We start from the raw sequence: 24,647 nt of genomic DNA on the forward strand, positions 1-24,647 counted from the left end.
AAATGTTTTAAAAAACCAAGGAACAAAATGTATTAATTTATTCTGGTTTTCACAATATTTATAAAATGTTGAAACAATATATTCAAACTCTTCTTCAGAAAAACTTTTAAGATACCAATCTCTGAAAGATTCTCATTTGGGTAAATAAAATTCTGCATTGATCTTTGCTCTAGCAGAAGATCCTTTAGTAAAATCAATTTTAGGTTTATTATCCATTAAATACTAAAATTCATTTCTGAAACTGTATAAGTTTCTCTAACTTTTTGAAAGTTACTTTTATAAACAATATTATTTTGATTTATAATTAAATCATCTACTGTATTAGTAGATTCTAAATCTTCTCTAACTTGAGAAGTAGACGCTCTAGAAGTTTGTGGTATATCTACCATATAATCTAGAGGAGAAATAAAAGAATGACTAGATCTTGATCTAGCATAAACAGAAGAGGGTAATAATCTTCTTTGTTCATTATTAAACTGTATTTGAACAGATCCTTCATTAGTTTGTATAACTTGTTGTAAATCCTTATTTATTATAGGATTTCTAGGAACAGCTTGTTCAATTATCCAGTTTTCTGGAAATTCTATTTCTTCCCATTTTATAGATCTACGGGTTGTGATATTAGATCTATTAAAATTAGTTTCTATAAGAATAGTTTCATTTAATTTTTTATCTATTCTTTTACACATAGGATTCAGTGTAAATAATGATTTATAATAAATACGATAACAGATACATATAACTTCTGTTCCAGGAGTATAATTATAACCATGGGTTTTAACATTTAATGTTAACGAATCTAATATATTAATATCAGACAAAGATAAAGATAAATTTGGATAAACATCAAAATATACTGGACCATGAGCCAGACTAGATTGAATTATTCCCATAAGGGATTGTTTCCAATTCAAATTTCTACCATCTCTTAAAGCTGATATGAAGCTTTCTGGTAAACCTTCTAAAGTTAAAGGTCTAAAAGCAATTTGAATTAATCCTATATGAATAAATTTATAATTTTTCATATAAGGCATAATATCTTTATTGTTTAACAATCTAATTACCATTTCTTCATTATGAAGAGGTACTGATGATTCTGTAGTTTTAACTACTTGTTTAAAACCAATTCTTTCAAAAGTTCCTAACTTATATATCATTTTAGAATCTATCTTAGGAATAGTCCATTTATTCAATAAATTTAAATTTTCAGGTAAATCATATTCTTCATTTAAACTGTTATGAACAGTTTCTTTTAAACTGAAAATATTCATTTAAATAAAAAGTGCTAAATTATTAACAAGACTATTTCCATGGCTCTGATACCATCTGATGCTTGGAATCAAAGAGGAATCTGATACGTGGCATTGTTTTACCAAATTTATTAAAATTATTGATCTAATATATTTAAATTTTAAATATTATTATATCAAAAATATTTATATAATTTGAGATAATGTTTAAATGAGAATAAAAGTTTTTTCCCTATAAATTAACTTATTTATTTTAGTTGATTAAAACTGTTCCTAATAAAAAATAATATATTATTTTATTTATCAAAATTTTAAAAAATAAATAAATATGTAAAAAATTCAATTTTTTCATTTATTAGATAAATAAATTTAATTAAAATTTTAATTATTTTTTAGAACATATTAAAAAATATTTATAATAATAGTAATAATAATTTATGACAGTCAATATACCAAAATCGCAACAACGTTCTTTTAAAAAGTTAGAAAATTGTTATTATATAAAATAAATTATATTTTATTTAATATGATAGATAATAGTTATAAATAAATATATAAAAATAACACAAAACTCAAAACTATAACCAACACAAAATGATATAACAAACATAAACACTAAGTGTAATCTATATTTTCAAATAGCATCAAATTCAAATTTGAATTTAAAAAAAAAAATTAGAAAACTTTACATTTGATTACGCATTCATTTTATATATTTTTTTTAAATACTCAATGTGATAAGTTAATATATTAGTATTAATAAATATTTTCTTTTATAACTATTTTTTTGTGAAAACTTTCCAAAAATATAGCAAAAAAAATTTTTTTATAATAGTTTTGAAATAATTATACATTATCAAACATGTTCCATTTCTGTATGATTTAATAATTTATCGGATTTATTTCAAAAATCGACAAATTTCAAAAATCGCCAAAAGTGTAAAATATCTACCTCAAATAGAAGGCCTCATGTCAACACCGATATACTCATCTGGATAAGTTAAAAGATCAAATTTTTCGAAACTAATAACATGAAACTTCTATATCTTTGTGTTTCTATGTTATCTCCAAATTTCAAACCATATCAAAGCATATATTATCTTTGCATCTTTTACGTTTCCAAAATCTTACTCTCTAACTACTGATTCTTTTTCAAAATCTTGATTACATAATCTACTTCGAAGTTGTTTCCTTTACAGGCAAAGAAATGGCTAGAGCATACATTCTCAATGCTTATCAAGTCAACTTTGCATCAGTACTTGCCATCAAGGATGAAGGACTTGTTCAGATGTTCAAATCTGTTGAGAAATCTGGACTCCGAAAGTTTCTGGAAGCACCCGCTATTATCTGCAAAACCGCACTTTTGGAATTCTTCGCTAAAGCAACTGTTCAAGATGGGAATATTGTTTATTCCCAGGGGGACGCATCTATTTCTATTGATGCTACACTACTTGGTTCAACTTTCTTTCTTCCAATCTCAGGCACCTCTGATCTATCAGGACTTACGAAGGAAGAAATGTCCATTGCCCTCTCTACCTTCTCAGCTTCTGGAGAGAAACTCTCTCCCTCTTGTTTCAAGAAACTTCTGAAAATGGAGTACCAAGTACTCGCTGATATTGTGGCGAAGGCACTTCTTGTGAAAGCCGGTACTTTTGATCGTTTAACCAAGGAAAAAGTTCAGGTGATGCTAGCAATCATTTCTGATATTAAGGTAGATTGGAGTTGGTTTCTATTCAAAATCATGAGAGAAATGATCTCACGGAAAAGTACTGGTTTTGCTGTTCAAATTAGCCAGATGTTGAAGGATGCTGGTTTTCCGTTCACCAATGAACATGATGATTCTTTTGTAACTATGGCAGGCGCTGATAACGTGCTTGCTCTACGACCTAAGCCAACTGTGGCTGAATTTGTTTCAATGAAAAAGGAGATTGGGGATGCCCAAGCCGAAGGCCAAGCTGTTCAAAAGAAAAAGAGTAATTGTCTTGACTGATTTAGAGAAAATTGTATCTGAAGAATCAGCTGCACCTACTAAAGATTCTATTCCAGTAGCAACTCTGAGCAAGAAGAAGCCCATAACTACCATCCTCCACTACTCGATCTGTGCTGCCTTCTCCTACTGGAAAAGGAAAAGGAAATTTATTTGAAGAACCCCAACTTCAACACACCAAAAACACAGTACAAACTGGCATTGAGCTCCACCTTCAGGAAATTGAAAAATCTGCCAAGGGAAATTTGTTATTTTTTGATGAATGCCTGAACATGAGAGTTTTTCATCCTCTCACTTATTTACGTACTGAAAACGCATTGGGACGTATGATGAAGCATGAGAAGAAAGTTTTTGCTACTACAAAAACCAAAAATGTCATTGAGGCAATGAATCGAAGAAACTACATCCTTGATCAATTAAAGCAGAAGGAAATGGACTCTGTGTTGTCAACCCTAAAGTATAATTTTGATCCAATGAGTCCTACTGCTTCTCATGATCAGGATATTATCAAGCTTTATCACTGATAAATTGAATTTGTTGATTGAACAGATTCACACTCAAGAGCAGGCTTTTGCTAAGCCTCTTTCATACAGGTTAGGAATGGTTCCTGAATTTTTACAGATACAGCCAGTTGAGGAAAGGACCACAGCTCCCGTAAATGCAAAGGTCTCAAGTACTCCTGCAATACCAGAGCTGCCTACTCGATCATCGTCTTTGATCTATGTTCAAGGGCTGGCCTCGGTGGATGAGGTCATTCAGTCCATTGTTCCTACTGCTGCTCCACCATAATCAAATCAGGATGTATTCTCCTCAGAACCTTCACACGAATCCCAACCCATGGAAGTTTCAGATGATCATCCATTACCAAATCTTGAGAAATTTTCTGGCGAACATCAAGCAGAAATGACAGCTCTCCTGCATAGGTCAGCTGAACTCACCCCCTCGGAGCAACAACTGGAAACAATTGAAAATGTTCACCACGACGAGAATGTTTCTTCTGAACAAATCAATGCTCTTAAAGTCACTTTTCCTGCTCCATCTGCTGCTGAGGAAGCTATTGCAGCACATACTTTCTCAACTGCTCCAGAAGAAATCTCTGCTGAACCTGGTCCTTCTACTGTTCTGCTGGACACGATCCCTCCTACTGCTCCACCACAGTTTCCAGTCTCTACTGCATTGGTTGTATCTGTCTCTGACTCTGCTGCTCATAGTCCATGTTGCCGAAATCAGGCAGCGTATGCTCACCAGGACTCCATCTCCGGAACCAGAAATCTTTAACATGGAATTTGAGATAGAAGATCTGCAAAGAAATCTCAACAATCTATCGGAGATGGTAAGGAAAATATCGCGTGAACATGCAGCAGAAGTGAGTGGCGCACAGTTTTTCTGAGACCGTATCTCTAAAGAGATATTTCGCACGATGGAATTTGTTAACAAAATGCATGCTGAGACAGCTGTTTTTAGAAAGGCTGTTTCCTGAAGACAAGGTGCTATCATGCTCGGACAAACTGACATTCTCCAACGACTCACCGACAATGATGATGTTATTTGTTCAGTTTCTACTACAATGGAGTTAATGGATTCCAAGATTGAGTCTCAATCACTTAATACTCTAAGTGAACAAGTATCTCATCATACACCATATCTGGAGATGCTCAACAATGGAATAATGAATCTCTCTGGGCGTATGGACTACTTAATTGCTCAAGTCATGGCCGCTAATGCCAAAAAGGGGGAAGAAACACAACCAGAAGGAAGTCAACCAGAAGTTAGAAGAACTGGAGACTTGACAGAATCCTCTGCCAGAAGAGATCTAAATGTTGATGATCAGAATGTTTAAATTATTTTCAGAGAAATTGGCACTGATAACTAAAACCTTTGTTGTTTAAGTATCTTAATATATTTTGTTGTTTTATATTGTCGTTATCTATTTTTGCTAACATCCAGGTTTTGGCATCACCACAAAGGGGGAAATTATTAGACCTAAATTAATTGTGGCGATACGAATCAAAACCAGCAGGCTGTTAGTTCAAATCAGTAGAAAATATAAAAGCAGAACTAAGTTTTCAGAACTTAGATATCTAGAAGCAGAACCTAGTCTGGAATTAGGATAACTTGACGTCTTCTATGCTAACGGAACTAGTCTTAAAATTTACCGTTACTTTATCGAGTACAAGTATTTATTGCATTATTAAATGCTGTAATAAGTCATTTAATTCGCTTTACCCATTTTAGTAAGTAACAAGATTGTTTGTGTTGAAAGCCTTTTTGCAGGATCCATTTAAGGAATAAAGCTGTTTCTTTCAAGAATCAAAAGAGCCTTTTTTGATTATAGACGTTGGATTCAAGTTATCTATATATTTGTATCAAAACCACTTAGAGAACATCGCTGATCATTTTTATCTATCCAACGTTAATTTTAGCAACCGCGAATCAATCACCATTTTCTAAGCTCAAAATTGCAGAAAAGCAGTACACGCTTCATATTATACATCTGATATTTGGAGATCATTTTGTACTGCTGCTTCTTCATCTCTTCAAGCAAAACACTTTACTATATTTCGAGAAGAGTTTGTAAACTGGAAAAGAGTCTTTTCCAGAACTTCGTCATACTGAATCATTTTGTGTTTAGTTACTAATAGTTTCATTAGGCAAAACATAAGCCCTGCTGAAGTGCGTGTGTACAAGTATTGTACTGTAAAATCAAAAGTCTTTTAGTGATACCTTCTGGAAACAGAAGAAGAGGAGATGTAGAAGATTTTATCTTCGAACTTCCAGAAACAATTACTGTTTTATTGCGTGCTGTTATTAGTATTTCACCATACTCCATCGGATCGTTTCTGCACTTACATTTGTGATCTGCTGGACTTACACTCGAACATGAACAACTACAATATCTAACAGGATTCTAGCACCCTTTGCAAAAGCTATCATCAAAGGAAAAGAGTTTACTCACCCCCCTCTAAACTCTACATCGATCCCCAACAAGGGGATCATTGTTGAGTTACGATAGTTCGATTTTTGAAATATTGAACATCGATGAATTAAATCGAGTTTGATTTTCAAACCAAGCGTAAGACACTCAAAATAATCTTCCGTAGAAACCGATTAAACATTTTTGTAAAACTTTTAAGATATATGCAAGTTGAATGGGTAAAACTATTTTGGTTAAAGTATTTTATCAAATACTTGGTATACAATATTTTCGTATTTGAAGAACATATAAAATGCTTCAACAATGCATCTTTAAAAGCAATGAAAATGATAAGTAAATTAAATAAATAAATATACACAAATTTTTTATGGATGTTCGGTGATTCACAAATCCTACGTTAGCCTTTCTTCCTCTTGGGAAGGATCAACTAGAAGACTTTGGATTTTGTCTCACTACGAAAATAGTATGGTTTTAACGAGGTATATCTATTATTAAGAGGACGTCCAAAATAAATATAGGTTGATGCAATCTTTTTCTTCGCTCGATTTTTTTCTCACAGGGTTTTAGTGTCAACGTTTTAACGAGATAAAACTTGAGTCTCAATGAATTTCACAAGCATCCATCTTGCCAATTTGAGATTTTAACAAATCAGCAGTTGTGCAAATAATCATCTAAGTGTGAGTGTTATATATAATTTCTTTATAATAGATGATTATTCTTATTTAGTTAAATTTTTTTATCAAAATAATATCCGTAAAGATTTTTATTTTGCTATTTTTCTTATAAATAAGGTGATTAAGTTAAATGAAAATTACAGGTTTTATAAATTTGATCTATTTATATATTTTCTCTTATTATTTATAGCACCCTCAATATATTAACTTTTATATTTTACTTTAACATAATATATAAAATCTGAAAATTTAGTAAGAACCCATAAACGGCTAAACGTTTTTGATATTGTAACGTATGTGATTGATGCATCACAAATCCAACATCACATGGCATGTAAAATAGAAATATTTATAAAAATGTAAAACAAATGTAATCGTGGTTGGTACATAATCTCAAATAACGCATACCCAGAAAACATATTTGCAAATACAGGAAAAATAAGAGGTCTATAATTTATATTTTTTAATATTAATTCAGTTAAAAATGAATTTGTATTTTTGTTCTCATTGAATGTTTTGTTTTCCATTTTTTATCTCGATGATGGTGCATTTGTATTTCTGGTCCAATAACATGCATGTTTTTTTTGTCATGTTAAAAGATGAATTTGTATTTTTAATCATGTAGTTTATATTTTTTTTCATTTTGATCTTTGTTTTTTTATTGCAATTTATCATATTTCTTTTCAAATTTATCGTTAACATGATCAAAAATAAAAAAAAAATACAAATTATAAGACTAAAAATGCAAACACACCATCAACACGACAAAAATGAAAAACCATGCAATTTATGGAACTAAAAATGTAAATTCATTTTTAACAAAACCAAAAGCAAAAACGTGCATTATAAGACCAAAAATATGATTTTTCTGAAAACTAAAACAACAATTGCCTCCAACGATCCCAGGAAACGAAATCTGCATTTTGATTCCACTTTTAAGAGAAGGTAAGAAACTCTTGATAGACTTTCAAATTAGTTTGAATTATTCGTCCGTCCATTCGATGAAACACAAGTATTGGCAAAGTTAATCGATGCGTTATATAATCCTATTATTACAAAAAGATGACCAAGTCTAAAGGGAAGAACCATTCTGTTGCAGTCTTCTGTAAATTTGTAAAATCCTGGCTTACTCAGATCTGACAATAAAATTGGAAGAGTCCAAGTCAAAAAAAAAAACCAAAAATCAGACGGACATTCCATTGGATTCAGCTTCAAGATACATGCACATCCTTTCCATAACTTCTCTACCCTTGGCACTGTTTTGCTGAAACTTCTCCACACATTTTTGCTCTACTTTCTCTGCCATCGAAGCCAATGCCGAAAAGGGTTTTATGCGTATGCTAGTTTCTTGCCTGCATATCGTCCATCCGTTTGGATTCTCAGGGTGAGGGTCATATCTTATCTTTTCCTCCACTTCGACGAACTTTTGGAGACTAATGTTACGCGTGGCAAGTTGCATAGACCGAGCTTTTCCATCAACTACGGTTGATTCAACACAATGGCAGATGTCTTGGCCAATTATTTTACGAACAAACCATGGTCCCGGAGCATGAATTGTGAGAGCTCGAGTTGTGTAAAGTTTTCCAGTGCTAGGTTCAAGCTTGTGATTCAATGTGTCGACTTCAAGGATGTGAGATAGGGTATGCTTGTTCTCAGGATCTGCAAATTTGCGCCATGATGCAGCAGTTACTCGCTCCCATGGGTGCTTGTAAGTGTGTTCTTGAGAATAGGCTCTAACCATCCTGTTTCTGTCGTCTGTCTTATGCTCCTAGAACGAATAGTGGCTAGTCAATAGAAATGACATGGTAAGTCATCGAGCGTTGTTACTTCTCTAGCCTTATCACGCAACTTAAAATACAAATTTGATGAAGAAAACACTGATCTTAGTATAAATCTTTCCAAGGGGTGCTTGTCACGGACCAAGTTTTGTTACCATAAACATTAAATCACCCTCTGAGCTACATTTCTACAGTTTTTTTGTTTCCCAGTCACTGAGAAAGAGGGTTACAACTATACTTGATTTGGGGCGATCCAAGTACAACAATACAAATGCAGGATAAATACTTTCAGCAAAGAAAAATTTACACCTCATATACAGGAAATTCAAGGACTTTTTCTACCCAATAACATGGCAGCCAGGGAGTTGGTCATTAGACACTCCTAAAAGTTACCCATAAAATCATCTAGATTTATATGCTTATAGAGTAATGTTGCACCATTCTCAGACTAAAAACACCAAATGTGATCCCAATAAAAGAAGAACCCTTCACTAAATAATTTGGATATAAAAGATGTTAATAATTTGTTTGTCAAATTCTTCACAAAACCCTCATCTCCCACCTGTAGGGTAACTACAGTCTCTCTACAGCAACTTGTACTAACAACAGAATACATAATTAATTCCAGTCAAATGAATAATCCAAGCAAAGAGGATTTAGAAACAAGATTGAAAGTCAAAATCCTTCCATTCTGATAATCAAGAAATAAACAGAGAATCTGCTTCTCATATTTAAAACGACCCTTAGAAATATGAAACTCAAGAATCACAAATTCCATTATACTCGGTTTCGCCATCATTTGCGATCATCATTTCACATTAACTATGAGAACCATTCACATACATGAGATTCTAAATGCAATCATTATTCATATGAGTATCACATAAAAAGGCTGATGATCAAGCGTAAACAATCTTTCGCCACATTAATAGCTAGAATGAATCTCCCACTTTGTACACAACTAAATAACTTGGAAAGGCTGCCTTACTCACCAACCGAATTCAACATCAAATATACATAAGTTACAGCCAATCACCACACATTCTTGATACGCCCCCCACATGCACACAAATTAAAAATTCATTTTCTTATGCATAATACAAACACCAAAATTTAAAAACAAGCTCGAACCCCCACACCAGCAATATGAATCATGTCACAAACCCCAGGAAGACTAAATCGAAACAGCAGAAAAATCCAAGAAATGGGTCTCGAAAATGAAACCAAATCCATCATTACAAACCGTCAAACAAAGTTTAAACAGAATTAATCCAAAAAAAATCAGCACAACAGCTAAAAAAATAAAACAATCCGATCAGAAAGAATACCAAAAATAAAGCGCGCAAAAGTGCGAAATCAACAGCTGATTCACCTCCGTTCTCGCAGAAGATTGTAAATCCGGCCGCCTGCAAACACCAAAATAAATTTATTTATATTTAGTAAGTGAAAGTTCTAGTTAGTGCGCATAAAAACCAGAGGAGTTGTTTCCTGTTTTGCGGTAAATGTTAGCCCCCAAATCTGTCCCCTTTTTCTTCCCGATTACATTTTTGGTACAATCTGTGCTTCGGGATGTTGGACCGTGGACTTTGCTCGGGAAGCCCAAGGCTGAAGAAATAGGCTTGTATTGATTGGGCTTTATCTTTATTACAATTTCGAGTTTTTTCCGCAAAATCCACTTAAAATATCGAAAATGTACTATTTTTCTCCTCTGAAATTTAAATAGATATTTTAAACTTTATTCTGTTTTTTATAAAATTTGGATCAACACTCTCTTCAACAACAGCTGAAAATCTGGTGAGCTAAAATATTTTGATGATATATCATAAACTAGTTATCAAAATGACAAAAAAAGAAAATACAGTTATAAAGAACAATCATTTTGCTACAATTCACATTGTCGATTGGGCTAATTCGAAATTTATCTATACTAACCAACCTCTGTTGATTGCTTAATCAATATGATCATACTCGATCTTGTAGCGTCCAGTTAATATAAATAACGTCCGAGCTAGTATAGTCGGTCTGAAATATGACTTGTAATATATTGCGTTTTTCTAACAGTCTTTTCAGTTCATTGATTTGATCAGTGGTTTACGAGATATTATCAAAATAATTTAACTGGCCAAATTTTCATATAGTGTGAGAAATGTTCGTACAACTTTTATAAAAAGTCATGGTCTAAGCTACATATTTAATTTTCACATGAAGAAGTGTAAAATTTTTTATATTTAACAACGGGGAATTGGTGTAAAAAAATCTTTCAATTTCTATTTATAAAAATTTATTTTTTGAAGTTAAAAATTTTGATTATTCGGTTAATTTATTTTGAATTATTTTAATTATCTTGATTTACGTTACGAACGTTTCAGTTTAGTTGGTGAAAAATTAGTGATTCAGTTGGGTTTCAAGCCGATCGATTGCTCAATTACCTTATATCAATCGCCCGACGGGATTTATCAACTAATTTTCAAGCTGATCGATTACACTATTTTTTTTTTTAAAAATAACATACTTTAGTGGAATCGATAGATTTCTACTTATTTTTGTAGAATCTCACATATTTTTAAAGATTTTTACAAAATGTTGTAGATTTATTTTACATGACTTTTATTGACATTTGTAAACTTCTTTATATAATCTTATGGATTTTATAATTTATTATTGTGATTTTTAAAATTTATTTGAACTAATATTGAATGTGAATAACTTTTTATTTATTTCAAATATTTCTTTCTCTCAATATAATATTTTTTACATATTGATTTCATGAAAGATAATAAATAAGTCGGTATCAAATATACTGTAATTAAAATTCAATTATTCAATTCAACATGTTTATTTAAATAATTAATATTTTTTAAAAATACTTAACAATAATTTTCAATATTAATAAATAATCAAATTTAAAATAATTTCATTCATTATTTGTATATGAAAATAAATAATAAATATGTTAAAATATTCATTATTTGTTAATATATTATAGTATTCTTATATGGTACAGTTTGTTACATATGATATGATAAGGTGATCATCGGTCAAATTTGATTTTTGTCTTTTTCTTTATTTTTTTATAATCTTTTTCATATCGAAGAGGCTTAGTAACTATTTGTGTGTGTATATATAAGTATCTATATATTTGTATATATGTATGTATTTAATAAATATTTAACATTAACTTAAATGCATTTAAATTATTTAAACAAAGAGATACCAAATGAAATGAGAGAAGATAGGGTTTTAGATTTTTATAAATGAGGGTAATTAAGTAATTCGTAGTATATTTTATTATTAAATTAAAACTATCACACCTCTTACTAAGGATGTTTTATCTTTCTAAAAATGTATTTATCAAGGATCCATGATATTATCATGTGCTTTTTAAAAATGTATCAAACGTGAGATAAGACGGATTATTTATCAATCTCACTCTTATCTCATGTACCAAACAGTGGCTGTATATCTTGATAAACTTGTAAATTATGTATCAATATATATATATATATATATATATATATATATATATATGGGGTAGATTTTTAACATGTAAAAATTCGTAATATTGGGGATGGTAGAGAGTACAAAAAGGATAGATGGCCAAACTGCAAGGAATTATGCCATTGACAAGACATATCATAGGTCCTTTTTGACTCATCATTCGCCATCTCTGTCTCCTTGTCAAATCACAACCTGTTTCAAACTTCAATCTCTATTGCCCCCTCTTTTTTTTTCCTTCCCATTTTTCGATTTTTTTTCTCGTAAAAGTGATTTGTTCAATTGTTTTTTTTTTTTATAAAAAAAACATTCATAATTTCATATACTGGTAATTCTCAAAATTGGGATTTTTTTCGGGAACTGTATGATATCATAGTAGTAAAGATTTGTGCTAGGAAAAAAAATATTAGACAAAACCTAATTAAAAATAATAATGGAGAGTAAATTTTTTATTTTGTTTTCTTTATGATGTACAAGTCAAAAAATTTGAAATGGAATTTCTAATGTATCATTAATAAAAAAAATCATGTAAAAGAATAATTATGAAATTATAATTATCAAGTTTTTTTCCCTAAAATTATACAGATAAAATTTATATGAGGATTTTTTATTTAAAAAATTAACTTTTGTTTAATATAGAGTATGACATTAATGACACAATTAATATCATCACGTTTAACATTAATTTTTCTTTATAATCCTAACAATTTGACCAAATTCCCGATTCTTCTAAACTACTGTTAGGGGTGAGCAAAAATTCGATTAAACCGATTTAACCGACCGAACCGAATTAATTCGGTTTCGGTTAATTCGGTTTCGAAATTTTCAAAAATCGGTTAATTTGGTTCGGTTTCGATTTTTGTAAAAAAATATCTGTTTAACCGAATTAACCAAATTATTAAATAAATAATTTTGATTTTATTTTATAATTAATTTTTTTTAAATTTTTTATGAATAAAGTGTTTTATTATGATTAAAATAGAATATTAATTATTAATTTTATATATAATTTTTAAAATTTTAATTTTTTTAGAATATTAATTTTTATTATATATATAATTTTTAAAATTTTAATTTTTTTTTAAAAAAATCGGTTAATTCGGTTACCGACCGAAATAACCGATTTTAATTCGGTTCGGTTAATTCGGTTTTTGTGAAAATTCGGTTCGGTTCTGTTAGTCTAAAAATTTTCGAGTAAATCGGTTTTCGGTTAATTCGGTTCGGTTTGTAACCGAATTAACTGAATACTCACCCCTAACTACTGTCAAATAATTATTCTAATTAAAATTATATTTTGGACCTTTATTTTACTAAATTAAGATTAGTGAAATGCATCCATATGATAAAATAAAGTACACGAATTCCACATTAACAATATCAAAATTTGAAATTCATTATTAAAGTTTTAAAGAATATGTTACTTACACTTAAATTTTTTTTTAAAAAAACTACAAAATTATATGACGTATGACTGCCTCCTTTCAAAAATAGTAACTTTATAAAATAAATTAATTCTCTTGGATTATTCATTTCAATTTCTTGATTTCATTAAAATAATTTTTTTAAAAGAAATTTCCAACAACCATTTGATGAACCTCCAAAATTAACAATGTTATTCGATTCAAGAACAGATGCACAAAGCTAGACAGCTAACGAAGAAAGAAAACATCTTTCCTTAATATACGCTAATTTCTTCTGCTCAGTAAGTATCAAACCTAAATATTGCTGCTCCGTTTCCAAATTTTCACTGAAAAGATTCATTATCTTGCTCGATCTCAGAAGCTGGTTCATCATCTTCTTCAAAGCAATCGATCCCATATGCTGCATGGTCATTTCCAAAGGCTTTTATGTGATCTTTCAAAGACCTTTTGTGCTTGAAATCTGATCCACAAGTGCAATACCACAGTTTCCCGCAGTTCTTTTCATGGGTTCTCCAATCCCCTCTCACAGCAAAAGCTTTCCCACATTTTCTGCACATGAATGGCTTGATTCCGTGCTTTCTTTTGTAGTGTGTTTGAAGGGTCCTGAAATCTTTGAGGGGCTTCGATCTTGGGTGGTCTATGTTGTTTCTGCAACCAGGCGTGCAGCAGTAGCAAGGGAGTTTTAGCATCGCTGTTGGCTGCGTGCCTCTTAATGATTCTGGTCCTTTTCTGTATTGAGATCCATGCCCCCACATATGCATCTATGGAAGCAAAAGGAAAAATCCATTTTGTAAAGAATTAGTGTGGCCGAAACATGAATCTTATTATTAAAAAAACAATTTATTCACTTTTTTTAAGGCGGGGATTCAAGATTTGAGACTTCCCTTTTGTTTTTGCTTTTGTTTTCAAATCAAGAAATCTCCTGCTATGAAACTTTGCTTGAGAGTGCATAGAAAAATCCAAATAAATATTTTAAGGTATGTTAGGAATGCTGAGTAGGGATCGATCGACCTGGATTAAAAGGAACTTACAGCTGGAAAGTTCCCATTTCCCAATTTCTTGATCTAAAGATTACATAAAGTTTTGTTCTTTTTTATCTAAACGAATAAATTGAAAGCTAAGTGGTAGAGAACATTTAAAAAATGGTACGGTTTTCTGGTGGCGTGAGCTTCTGATTTGCGAAGAGGGTAATACTATGTCTGGTTTTTTCATGTTTTCCTCAGTGAGAAGTCCTTTTGAATCTTGATGGATCATACAGAAAATTAGTGTAAGAAATGGACAGTTTTGCTGCATTAAGGTTCAGTGCAACTTTATCTTTTTCCTGAATTTTAATTAAAAAATAATCCGAACCAAAATACAAACTTCAAGGACAAAAAGCATTATATGCTTGTATTGTTCAATCAATTAAAGAGGGTGACTGACCTGTTCTCAGTTGGACCAGGTGGATTATACAGATCCCAAAGACCCTCTCAACTCAAGAATCAAATTAAAGGATGGCAAAAGAATTTTTTTTAAAAAAAACCCAAATATTTCTTAAAATATGAATTCAAAATTTCAAATATCAATATTTATAAAGTAAAAAAGAGATGAAAAATTGAAAACCCTAAAAGCCCCATGAAATTAGGTCATTCGTTCACCATATTAGGTCCAGCTAACAAATCAAAATTTAAAAGTGAAAGGTTGAAATTACACTAGAAAATATGCGTGCAGACATAGAGATTGGGGGTTTTTTTTTTCTCATTTTCTGAAAAGAAAAAAAATCGAAAGAACCACAAAAAAGACACAGAAAAAGCAAAAACATTTGGTTTTTAATGACTAGAATACTATCACGAATGGATTAAATTGATCCCACAAGCTTATAAAAATACAGATTATAGCTACAGGGTAATTAAAAATCAAGAAAGTTTAGAACTTTAACCATATAAAATATGTATTGTCACACGAACACGTACGTATACATACCTGCATGTTATTGTATCTGTTAAAAGTCTTGAAGCAAAGAGGGCAAGAAAACTGAGTAGGGCCAATCAAAATCTGGGCAGGAGTTGGGATCCAATACTGACCTTTGTTGAGTGGGTTCACCCCATATCCATCACTGTTAACAACGACGGTAATTTCTTCTTTATCGATGCTACTGTTATTAAAATTTACTGTGTCGATGGAGGAAGAAGGGACCTTTGAAATCAAATCATAATCAGACAAAGTACTGTCAGGAATCGACAACCCTAAATCCAAAGTTCCATTTTTCACAGCTTCATCTTCATCATCTTCTTCTGCTTCTTTTTCCACCTCCATTGCAGATGATTCTTGATGGTGATCTTTTACAGGGCTGGAGCTGAGGAGTGGAAGAGCTTCTTTCAGCGGCGGGGAAGAGGGTGCCGAGGATTCATGAAACATGGGATTCTGGTTAACGTTGTAGATGTTGAGGTTGTAAGAGTATGATTGTGTGGGAGGAGAGGTGAAATGGTGTATAGGGCTTAGGTTGATCCATCCACTGTTGGTGAAGAAATAGTGGTGACTATCAGCCATGGTGGATTGAAGATCAGGGAAAGAAATTGTCGGAAGGGATTCAAGCAAAGGTTGAATCAGAAAAGATCCAAACTTGGTTTCTTGGACAAATTCAAGTGAATTGGCGCCGGAGGTGTGACATACACAGAAAACCCTAGAAAATAGAAACTTGCAAGGGATAAAAATGGTGAGAAGAGAGAAAGGAAGGTGCCATTAATTTCTTGGAACTTTGAAACAACAACGAACCCCTTTTCAACGGTGGCAAATTAATTAAATTATGTCATTCGGTACTAAATAACTTCACAAGCTCTATGAACATTAATTTGTTGATATTCTAGTGTGATTATATATTTTTAATTATTAAATCTTGCTAAAAACTATAAAATTTACCAAGTAATTTTACCTTATTTAAAAATCTAGTACATGTAACAAAATTATGATAATTTATTTGAAAATATAATATTTTCGTTTCAAAACCAGAGAAGATCCAATCATCTAAAAAAGATTTTTGAAGCAGAATTTGATGAGATTATCAGTTTTTATTATTATTATTATTTTAATTAGTTGGTTGTAAGGTATTGGTACGTACGTACATGCAGATTTTAAGTCTCACATGGACAGTATTTTATAATCCTTGTAACAAATAATCAAGCTTAAGGGAATAAAGGTGATTAATTAGGATATTATAATTTTTTTTAATAACATATACTTTTTTTCTATCACAACCAAGACATATATCTAAGTTATTTATTAAATAATTATGTTTTTAATTAAATAGTTAATTTTTTTTTGTAATAATAAACATCTCGCGATCGACTATCGACTACGCATTAATTTTTATATATTACTAAAATTCCATTTAATGTATAACATTTATTCATAACGAGTAATGAGTGAAATATAAAATGAATTATAAATTAAATAACATCATTTAGACACAATGGGAGATAGAGAAGCTGTTTCACAAGTTTTTTGTAAGTATAATTTCCAAAAAAATATGAATTCCATCTCAATAAATAAATATGTATTATATTTTAACTTTATTTTTTTTTATTATTTATAAATTGGAAAACAATACAAGAAAAGGAGGAAAAGCATTGAAAAAAAAAACAAAAAAATAGTGAGAAATTGGATATAGAAATGAATGTTGCCGGCAAGTGCATTAATAGGCGAGCTGTGGACGGGTTGTGCACAGTACGAGAGGGGGTGTGAAGGGGCCCCCTGAACCCTCCACTCTTTCACATGTCAAATATCTCCCTCGCCATTTTTTTTTACTTATAAATTATATATTTTTTGAAATTACATAAAAGATTATATATAATAAATTTAAACAATGGGGTAAACTCTTTGTCAAATAAGTTAAACAATTTTTTTGTTTAAATTTGTAGTTTTTTTATGCTATATGTTTGGAATTTTTCGGATTATTGTGAAATAACACATCAATTCTTGACAAACCGTATCGATGGATTATTTCTAGGGAAATTTGAAATTTTATTAATATAAGATGGTTTGTTTTGTGTTTTAGTTTTATAACTTGATAATTTTTGGTTTCTTAATTACAATAACTACTGGTTTTGGTCTTTTTTAACGATAAGTCAATTAATCATCGAATATTGCTTATTTAACACTGATTACCTTTAGCATATCACATGAAGATAGAATAAACATATATGAAATACATTAAAATAAATCTAAACTAGAACAAAAAAGAAAAATAAGTAAAAAAAAAAACAAAATATTTCAAAATGAGAGAAAAAACTTGTTGTTTCTCTTTATTTTTTCTTAGTTAGATTTTAATATGTATAATAGAGACTTTATTCTTGTCAGATGAGCCATGTAGGAGATTATCAATATATAATAAACAATATTTTATGGATTTAGCGGTTTCGACAAGAAAAAAAGATCAAAAATAAAAAAAAATCCAAGCCATTGGTTGAAATCATATATTGATAATTCACATGACTAAAACTCAAAACATTCCAACTTACAAGACTAAAATTGTAGCTCACATTTGGACAAGTACTTTAAAAAATATTAGTGTTTTATAAGTGACAAAAAAAACTTAAATTATGTGTTTGGATAAAAAAATTTAAATGTTTTTGAAAAATATTTTTTAAAAAATGTTATCCAAGTATAATTTTAAAGAACAAAAGAGAGGTATTTTTTTTTATATTTTTAGAAATGAAGGAAATTATAAAAGTCAAAACATATGATTTTTAAACTGTAAAAACATTTTATAAAATAGTTGTCCAAACACATACTTGTTCCTAAAAACATTAAAAACCTTTTTATAAAAAATAAAACACTTTTATAAAAAAAATGTTTTATAAGTACTTGTCCAAACGAAACCGTAATTGTTTCTTATTTCCACTGGTCACAAGATCTTGATATACTGAACCATTTAGTTTGGACTAAATTTTGATTAATCCGAATCCTTTTCTTTTCGAAATACAAACACTCGGAATCGCAGAAAATATGTACCTCGTTAATCGTTTTTCAAAAAATACATAATAGATGCCAATTTTTATTTCCTTAAAGATTTTTAATGTCTTCCCACCGTTGATATATTTGCTAAATCAGTCCAAGAAAGTGAAACCCTCGTATTGATATCTCCCAACTCTCGAGAATATAAATTCACTGGCGTTTTCCTATTCATTTTACCAAACATTCTACGAACATGCGTACGTAGGCGTATGCAGTCATCATTCAAGTAAAAATAGAATGAACAGACACGTACAGCTAGTTTTTTAACAAAGAGACAAATTATAATATAAAGAAAAATTCTGAAAATTATAATTTAGTTTCATCTGTAATGAAAATGAAATGTTTTTTGTTCAGACAGCGACCATTAATTTTATACTTTAGAGAGGTAGGCATGGTGGGTTCAAGGTGTTATCAATGTTTTGTTTATTTGGGGGTGGGACAATGGTGTTCGATCACAAGAATATAAAATAAATAATGGCAGTTTTTATAATATATTGTATAGCAAAAATAAATAGATAACCCATTAAAAAATTAGGGAAATTTTTAATTGGAAAGTTCATACATAGATAGGGGAAAGACTTGGTTTTTGGCTATAAAAGAGGGTTTATTTCATCTTACTCATGTGGACATGATGGATGGTCAAGATTTGCCCATTCATATATATGACCCACTTTTTTTTTTGAAATTGTATGTGTGGCAAGATCTTAACCGTTGAAATGAAGAGAGAGTAGTGCCCACCAGGGGCGATCCTAACAATATTTGGGCCTGTGTCTAACTTTTAAAAAGAGGCCTCCGAATCATAATGTGTGTTCATATTTTTTTTCGTTCCATAGCAAATTTTTCAAATTAAATCAATACGTCAAAGACAATATAAAAAATAAAGGAATAAAAATATCAAAAATGTCCAAAATGATGACTAAAAAACAACCCGTCTAACAGTTTTAGAGCTAAAAATACTAATCAAGTCAGTATAATCAAGTTTTTCAGTAATTTCTTTCTCAATCGATAACATAGCCAATCCATTCCATCTTTCTCGTGACATGGTTGATCGGAGAAAAGTTTTGATGAGCTTTATCTTTGAGAAACTTCGCTTTGGACTTGCTACTATGACCAGGACATTCAACAAGATTTTATAAGCAATATGAGCATTTGAAAGCCGGATAAGCATTATATCCACCAAAATTTCAGTCAAAAAGCGTAGATTATAGATACCATATAAAGCCCCGAAGAAAGTAAAAAAACTACTAATAAGTGCAATTTATTGTACTTTTATTACTTGTTTTAACTTGGAATTTTGTGATTTTTTAGCAGGTTTTATGTGATTTGTTGTTTTTGTTATTGTAGTTTGGAAGCTTAGAATGAGAATTTGGAGTAGTAAAGTGTTGAATTGGAAAGTGCAAAGGATAAAAATTGCCGAAGCAGTACCGCACCCGCGCTAACAAAAAGACCGCACCCGCGGTTAATGAAAATCAAGTTTCAAGAATTTCTGCCGAAGCCTTACCTCACCCGCGGTCCCTGTCTTACCGCACCCGCGGTCACTGAAGTTCGAGAATGAAAGTTTTCCCCGAAACAGCAGCGCACCTGCGGTCCATCTATGAGCGCACCCGCGATCTTTGAAAAAACAGATTCCGAAAAATCTGTAACTTTGTGGACTGTGAATAAAAGTCTATGAAAATGGTGTGCTGCGTGGGGAGGCTTGTCTGAACTATAAAAGGCTTCTATTATTCACTATCTAGGGTATTGGAGAGCTAAGGAAGGAGTGGAGGTTGCTGAAGAAGGATTGAAGATCAAGTTCATCAAGTTCTTGAGAATTCTTTTGCACAAATCCGGGGACGGAATCAGCACTTCAACATCTTGTTCTAAGTCTTCTTTCTTTATTTTTATTTGATATGTCTTGTTTAAGATTCATGTGGTTGTGTTGTTTGTGTCATAATGAACTAATTCTTATTTCTAGAGGAAATATGGAACAAAACTAGAAACAATGTGTTGGGATTTAAGAATTATGCTATATAAGTTTTCCTTATTGTTCATTTGTATTTTTCCAATCTTAATGCTTTCATTTTACTGGCTATATCTTGAATGATTCTTATGTTTATAATTTATCACTTGGAAAAAGGAATTTATAAAAAAGAAAGGGAAAAATACATCGATGGTATTTATATAGTTCGGGAGGACATATATTGCTATTGAAGCCATTAAAAGAAGTTATTGTTTATTGTGTTATTTAATTATAGATTGTTTACAGAGACGTTACAATCCTTTGTTAGATAATTAGTATCTACTTAGCACTCGGGAGAGGGAGTAGATAATTATAGAATTCTTGGCTAATGAATATGTGAGGCCCGGGGCCGAAGAGGGCGGGGGGTGATCGTCGGTGCCATCAGTTGCACGGACAATGAGCGGCTCCTGACAGGCTTCTAGGTGGAGGGAACATGAATGAACCGACCCACACGGGAATGAGAGGGATTTCGAGACTGTTCAATGTAATGAATTGTACAGTTGAAGAGGACTTAAAAAGATTTGATTGGTACTACTCATATCACGAAGGTGCATATTCTTTTTGGTAGCTCATCACATAAGAACTCCAAAGTTAATCGTGCTTGACTTGGGACAATTTTGGGATGGGTGACCTCCTGGGAAGTTTTCACAGGGTGCGTGTGAGTGAGGACATAAGCACGCTGGAAAGACCCGTCTTGATACAGTGGGGACAGTAGGCGAATCTAGGCCGTTATAGAATAAGAAGGACATTTATAATATAGCTACTCAAAATAACACATGGAGGATAGTTGCGTGAAATCGGACATCTAGATCTTTTATTCCATTGTTGTTTACTACTATTTGGTACTATAATTAAATTTATTTTCAATCTAGTTATTGATGCAAACAAATCTGTCAATTGATTATTCTAAATAAAGTCGAGATTATTTCAATTACAAGCACTAATATAAGTTTAGAAATACATTCCTCGTGGGATCGACACTTGTACTCAAAACTACATTTTACTATAACTTGACGTCGTGCACTTGCGAGCAATCAAGAAAACACGCAACAAGTTTTTGGCGCCGTTGCTGGGGAGTGTTTATTATAAATTTATATTAGTATTGTTACCAATTAGTTTAGATTTTAATTTAGAGTTGTTTTTGCTGTTTTATATTAAACATTGATTTGTTTCTTATCTTTGTTTAACAGTGCATGCGAAGATCGCAAAATCTTGAATTGCTTATCTTTGATCCTGAGATCGAAAGAACCGTAAGAAGATTAAGAAAGGCAAGAAGAGAAGAGATTCAAGCAATGGCTGACAACAGACATAATGAAAACACACCCCCTGCAATACCCATCAGAGATCATTTTAGGCCGGTACTAAATGCTCGTTACTCGGGCATAGCACGAGGGACTATTAATGCAAACAACTTTGAGCTCAAGCCCGCATTGATAAACATGGTTCAACAGAATCAACTTGGGGGAGCCGCTACTGCAGATCCTCATCTACATCTCAGAACATTCCTTGAAATCACTGACACGGTAAAAATAAATGGTGTTTCTGATGATATAATTCGATTGCGCTTGTTTCCTTTTTCTCTTAGGGAACAAGCAAGAGGATGACTCCAATCACTTCCTTTGGGGAGTATCACTACATGACAGGAATTAGCAACCAAGTTTCTTGCTAAATATTTTCCACCTGTGAAGTCTGCACAGTTGAAAATTGAGATAAGTACTTTTAGGCAGACTGAATTTGAGCAATTATATGAGGCATGGGAACGGTATAAGGAGTTGTTGAGGAGGTGTCCAAACCATGGTTTTGAAGATTGGGTACAGATTGAATTGTTTTACAATGATTTGAATGGACAAACAAGAGGCACTGTGGATGCAGCAGCTGGTGGCACGATATTTGCAAAATAACATGATCAAGCATATGATTTGCTTGAACAGATGACCATTAACAGTTATCAGTGGCCGTCTGAGAGGTCAGGAGTAAAGAAGCAAGCTGGAATTTATGCCATAGATCCTATTACTTCACTCACCGCTCAAGTTTCAGCTTTAACAACTCAAATTGCAGCAATGAATAAGGCTAGTACATCAGAGGTGGAAAATGCATCGGTTGTTACTGAAGAACCACATATTTCTGATGAGGCTCATTATATCAACAATAGAAATTTTGGTGGCTACGGAGGATATCGAGGTAACCCTCCCCGTAACACTTATCATCCTGGTTTGAGAAATCATGAGAATTTTTCATATGCTAATAATAAGAATGTGTTGAATCCTCCACCGGGGTTCAATACATCAAAGGGGGAAGGAAAACCTTCACTTGAGGATTTAGTTGGGACATTTGTTGTTGAATCTAGTAAAACGATGGCTAGGACTGAATCTCGTCTTGATGGAATGGAAACTCACATGGGAAATATGGGTGCCACAATGAAATCATTGGAGACACAGATTGGTCAATTGGCTAATGCATTGAGAGATCAAAATCAAGGTCAATTCCCATGTAATACTGAAGTGAATCCAAAGGAGCAATGCAAAGCTGTAACTTTGAGAAGTGAAAGAGAACTTGAGGTTAAAAATTCCAAAGAGAAGGATTGAAAATGAGATGACAGTTGAAGAAGTTGAAACCGAGGGATCCAAAGCTGAAGTTGAAGTTGAACAACCTCCAGTATTTAAGCCGACTCTTCCATATCCGCAGAGGTTCAAAAAGAAGAAATTGGATGATCAATTTGCAAAATTTTTGGAGATTTTCAAGAAGATTCACATCAACATTCTATTTTCTGATGCTTTAGAGCAAATGCCAAACTATGCAAAGTTCATCAAAGATGTGATGTCAAAGAAGAGGAAGTTGCATGAGTTCGAGACAGTAAAGTTGACCGAAGAATGTAGTGTCATACTCCAAAGAAAACTACCACAGAAACTCAAAGATCCAGAGAGTTTTACTATTCCTTGTGTTATTGGTGTTCTCGAATCAATAAAGCTTTATGTGATTTAGGTGCCAGTATTAATTTAATGCCTTTTTCTGTTTACAGGACTTTGGAGCTTGGCGAGGTGAAGCCTAGCACTATTACCCTGCAACTGGCGGACATATCACTTACATATCCACGGAGAATAGTGGAGGATGTTCTGGTAAAAGTAGACAAATTTATATTTCCTGCTGATTTTTTCATTCTAGATATGGATGAAGATCAGGAGACTCCGCTTATCTTTGGAAGGCCGTTCTTGGCCACCGGAAAAGCTTTGATTGATGTGCACAAGGGCGAGCTCACATTGAGAGTAGGTGGAGAAGAAGTCATGTTCAACATCTACAACACAATCAAAGAACCAAATGAGGTAAGTACTTGTAATAGTATTGATGTAATTGATTCATGTGTATCTCATGTTGGTGCAGGTAGGATGACGAAAGATTCCTTAGAGAGATGCTATTTGGAATCGGCGTCTATATTGGATGAAGATGATTGGGATGTGCAAGAGGAGTTACTTGCTCTCAATACACTGCCTAAAGAAAAGAGTGATGTGCATCATGTAGAGCTACTTGAAGATGCAAGTAAAGAGGTACCAAAAGCATCCCCTGAATTGAAGGAACTACCAAGCCACCTTTGTTATGCATTTTTAGGTGAAAATTCGACTATATCCGGTAATCATCTCTTCCTTTCTTACTTGTACTGAAAAAGAGAAATTGTTGAGAGTGTTGAGGATATTTAAATCTGCTTTGGGATGGACAATTGCTGATATAAAGGGGATTAGCCCTACTGTTTGTATGCATAAAATCTTGATGCAGGAGTCATATTCACCCTATGTTGATCATCAGAGAAGGCTTAATCCAGCAATGAAAGAGGTTGTGAGGGCTGAGGTATTAAAATTGTTAAATGCTGGTGTTATTTATGCTATATCTGATAGCTCATGGGTTTCACCAGTACAAGTAGTGCCTAAGAAGGGGGAAATAACTGTAGTGAGAATGAGAATAATGAATTGACTTCAACTCGTCCAGTGACTGGTTGGCGAGTATGTATAGACTACAGGAAATTGAATGATGCGACTAAGAAAGATCACTTCCCTCTTCCCTTTATTGACCAGATGCTTGATAGAGTAGGTGGTTATCATTATTATTGCTTTCTAGATGGTTATT

General features: G+C 32.1%; 2 protein-coding genes and 1 long non-coding RNA gene across 6 annotated transcripts; 1 reads left to right on the forward strand and 2 right to left on the reverse strand.

Moving 5' to 3' along the window:
- Positions 1–7,808: 7,808 nt before the first annotated feature.
- LOC140831015 (uncharacterized) lies at positions 7,809–10,155 on the reverse strand. 4 transcript variants are annotated; one of them, XM_073194691.1, is made up of 2 exons: positions 9,953–10,155; positions 7,809–8,611 (listed from the first exon to the last, which is right to left on the reverse strand). In XM_073194691.1, the coding sequence occupies exon 2, from the start codon at positions 8,585–8,587 to the stop codon at positions 8,030–8,032; it is 558 nt and encodes a 185-aa protein (XP_073050792.1). In that variant the 5' UTR covers positions 8,588–8,611; positions 9,953–10,155; the 3' UTR covers positions 7,809–8,029. The 4 variants fall into 4 exon arrangements, with proteins under 4 accessions (XP_073050792.1, XP_073050791.1, XP_073050793.1 ...); XM_073194690.1 differs by having other exon boundaries at positions 7,809–8,614; XM_073194692.1 differs by having other exon boundaries at positions 7,809–8,630.
- Positions 8,614–9,962, forward strand: LOC140831016 (uncharacterized). Its single transcript, XR_012117760.1, has 2 exons — positions 8,614–8,751; positions 8,922–9,962. It is a non-coding gene; the product is annotated as an uncharacterized lncRNA (long non-coding RNA).
- A 3,545-nt stretch (positions 10,156–13,700) lies between the features above and the next one.
- LOC140829833 (zinc finger protein WIP2-like) lies at positions 13,701–16,260 on the reverse strand. The gene is made up of 2 exons (XM_073193120.1): positions 15,503–16,260; positions 13,701–14,301 (listed from the first exon to the last, which is right to left on the reverse strand). Exons 1-2 carry the CDS (start codon positions 16,067–16,069, stop codon positions 13,864–13,866), a joined length of 1,005 nt encoding a protein of 334 aa, XP_073049221.1. The 5' UTR covers positions 16,070–16,260; the 3' UTR covers positions 13,701–13,863.
- Positions 16,261–24,647: the final 8,387 nt, after the last annotated feature.

Source organism: Primulina eburnea, chromosome 4 (genome assembly GCF_022965805.1).
Source record: "Primulina eburnea isolate SZY01 chromosome 4, ASM2296580v1, whole genome shotgun sequence".
NCBI lineage: Eukaryota > Viridiplantae > Streptophyta > Magnoliopsida > Lamiales > Gesneriaceae > Primulina > Primulina eburnea.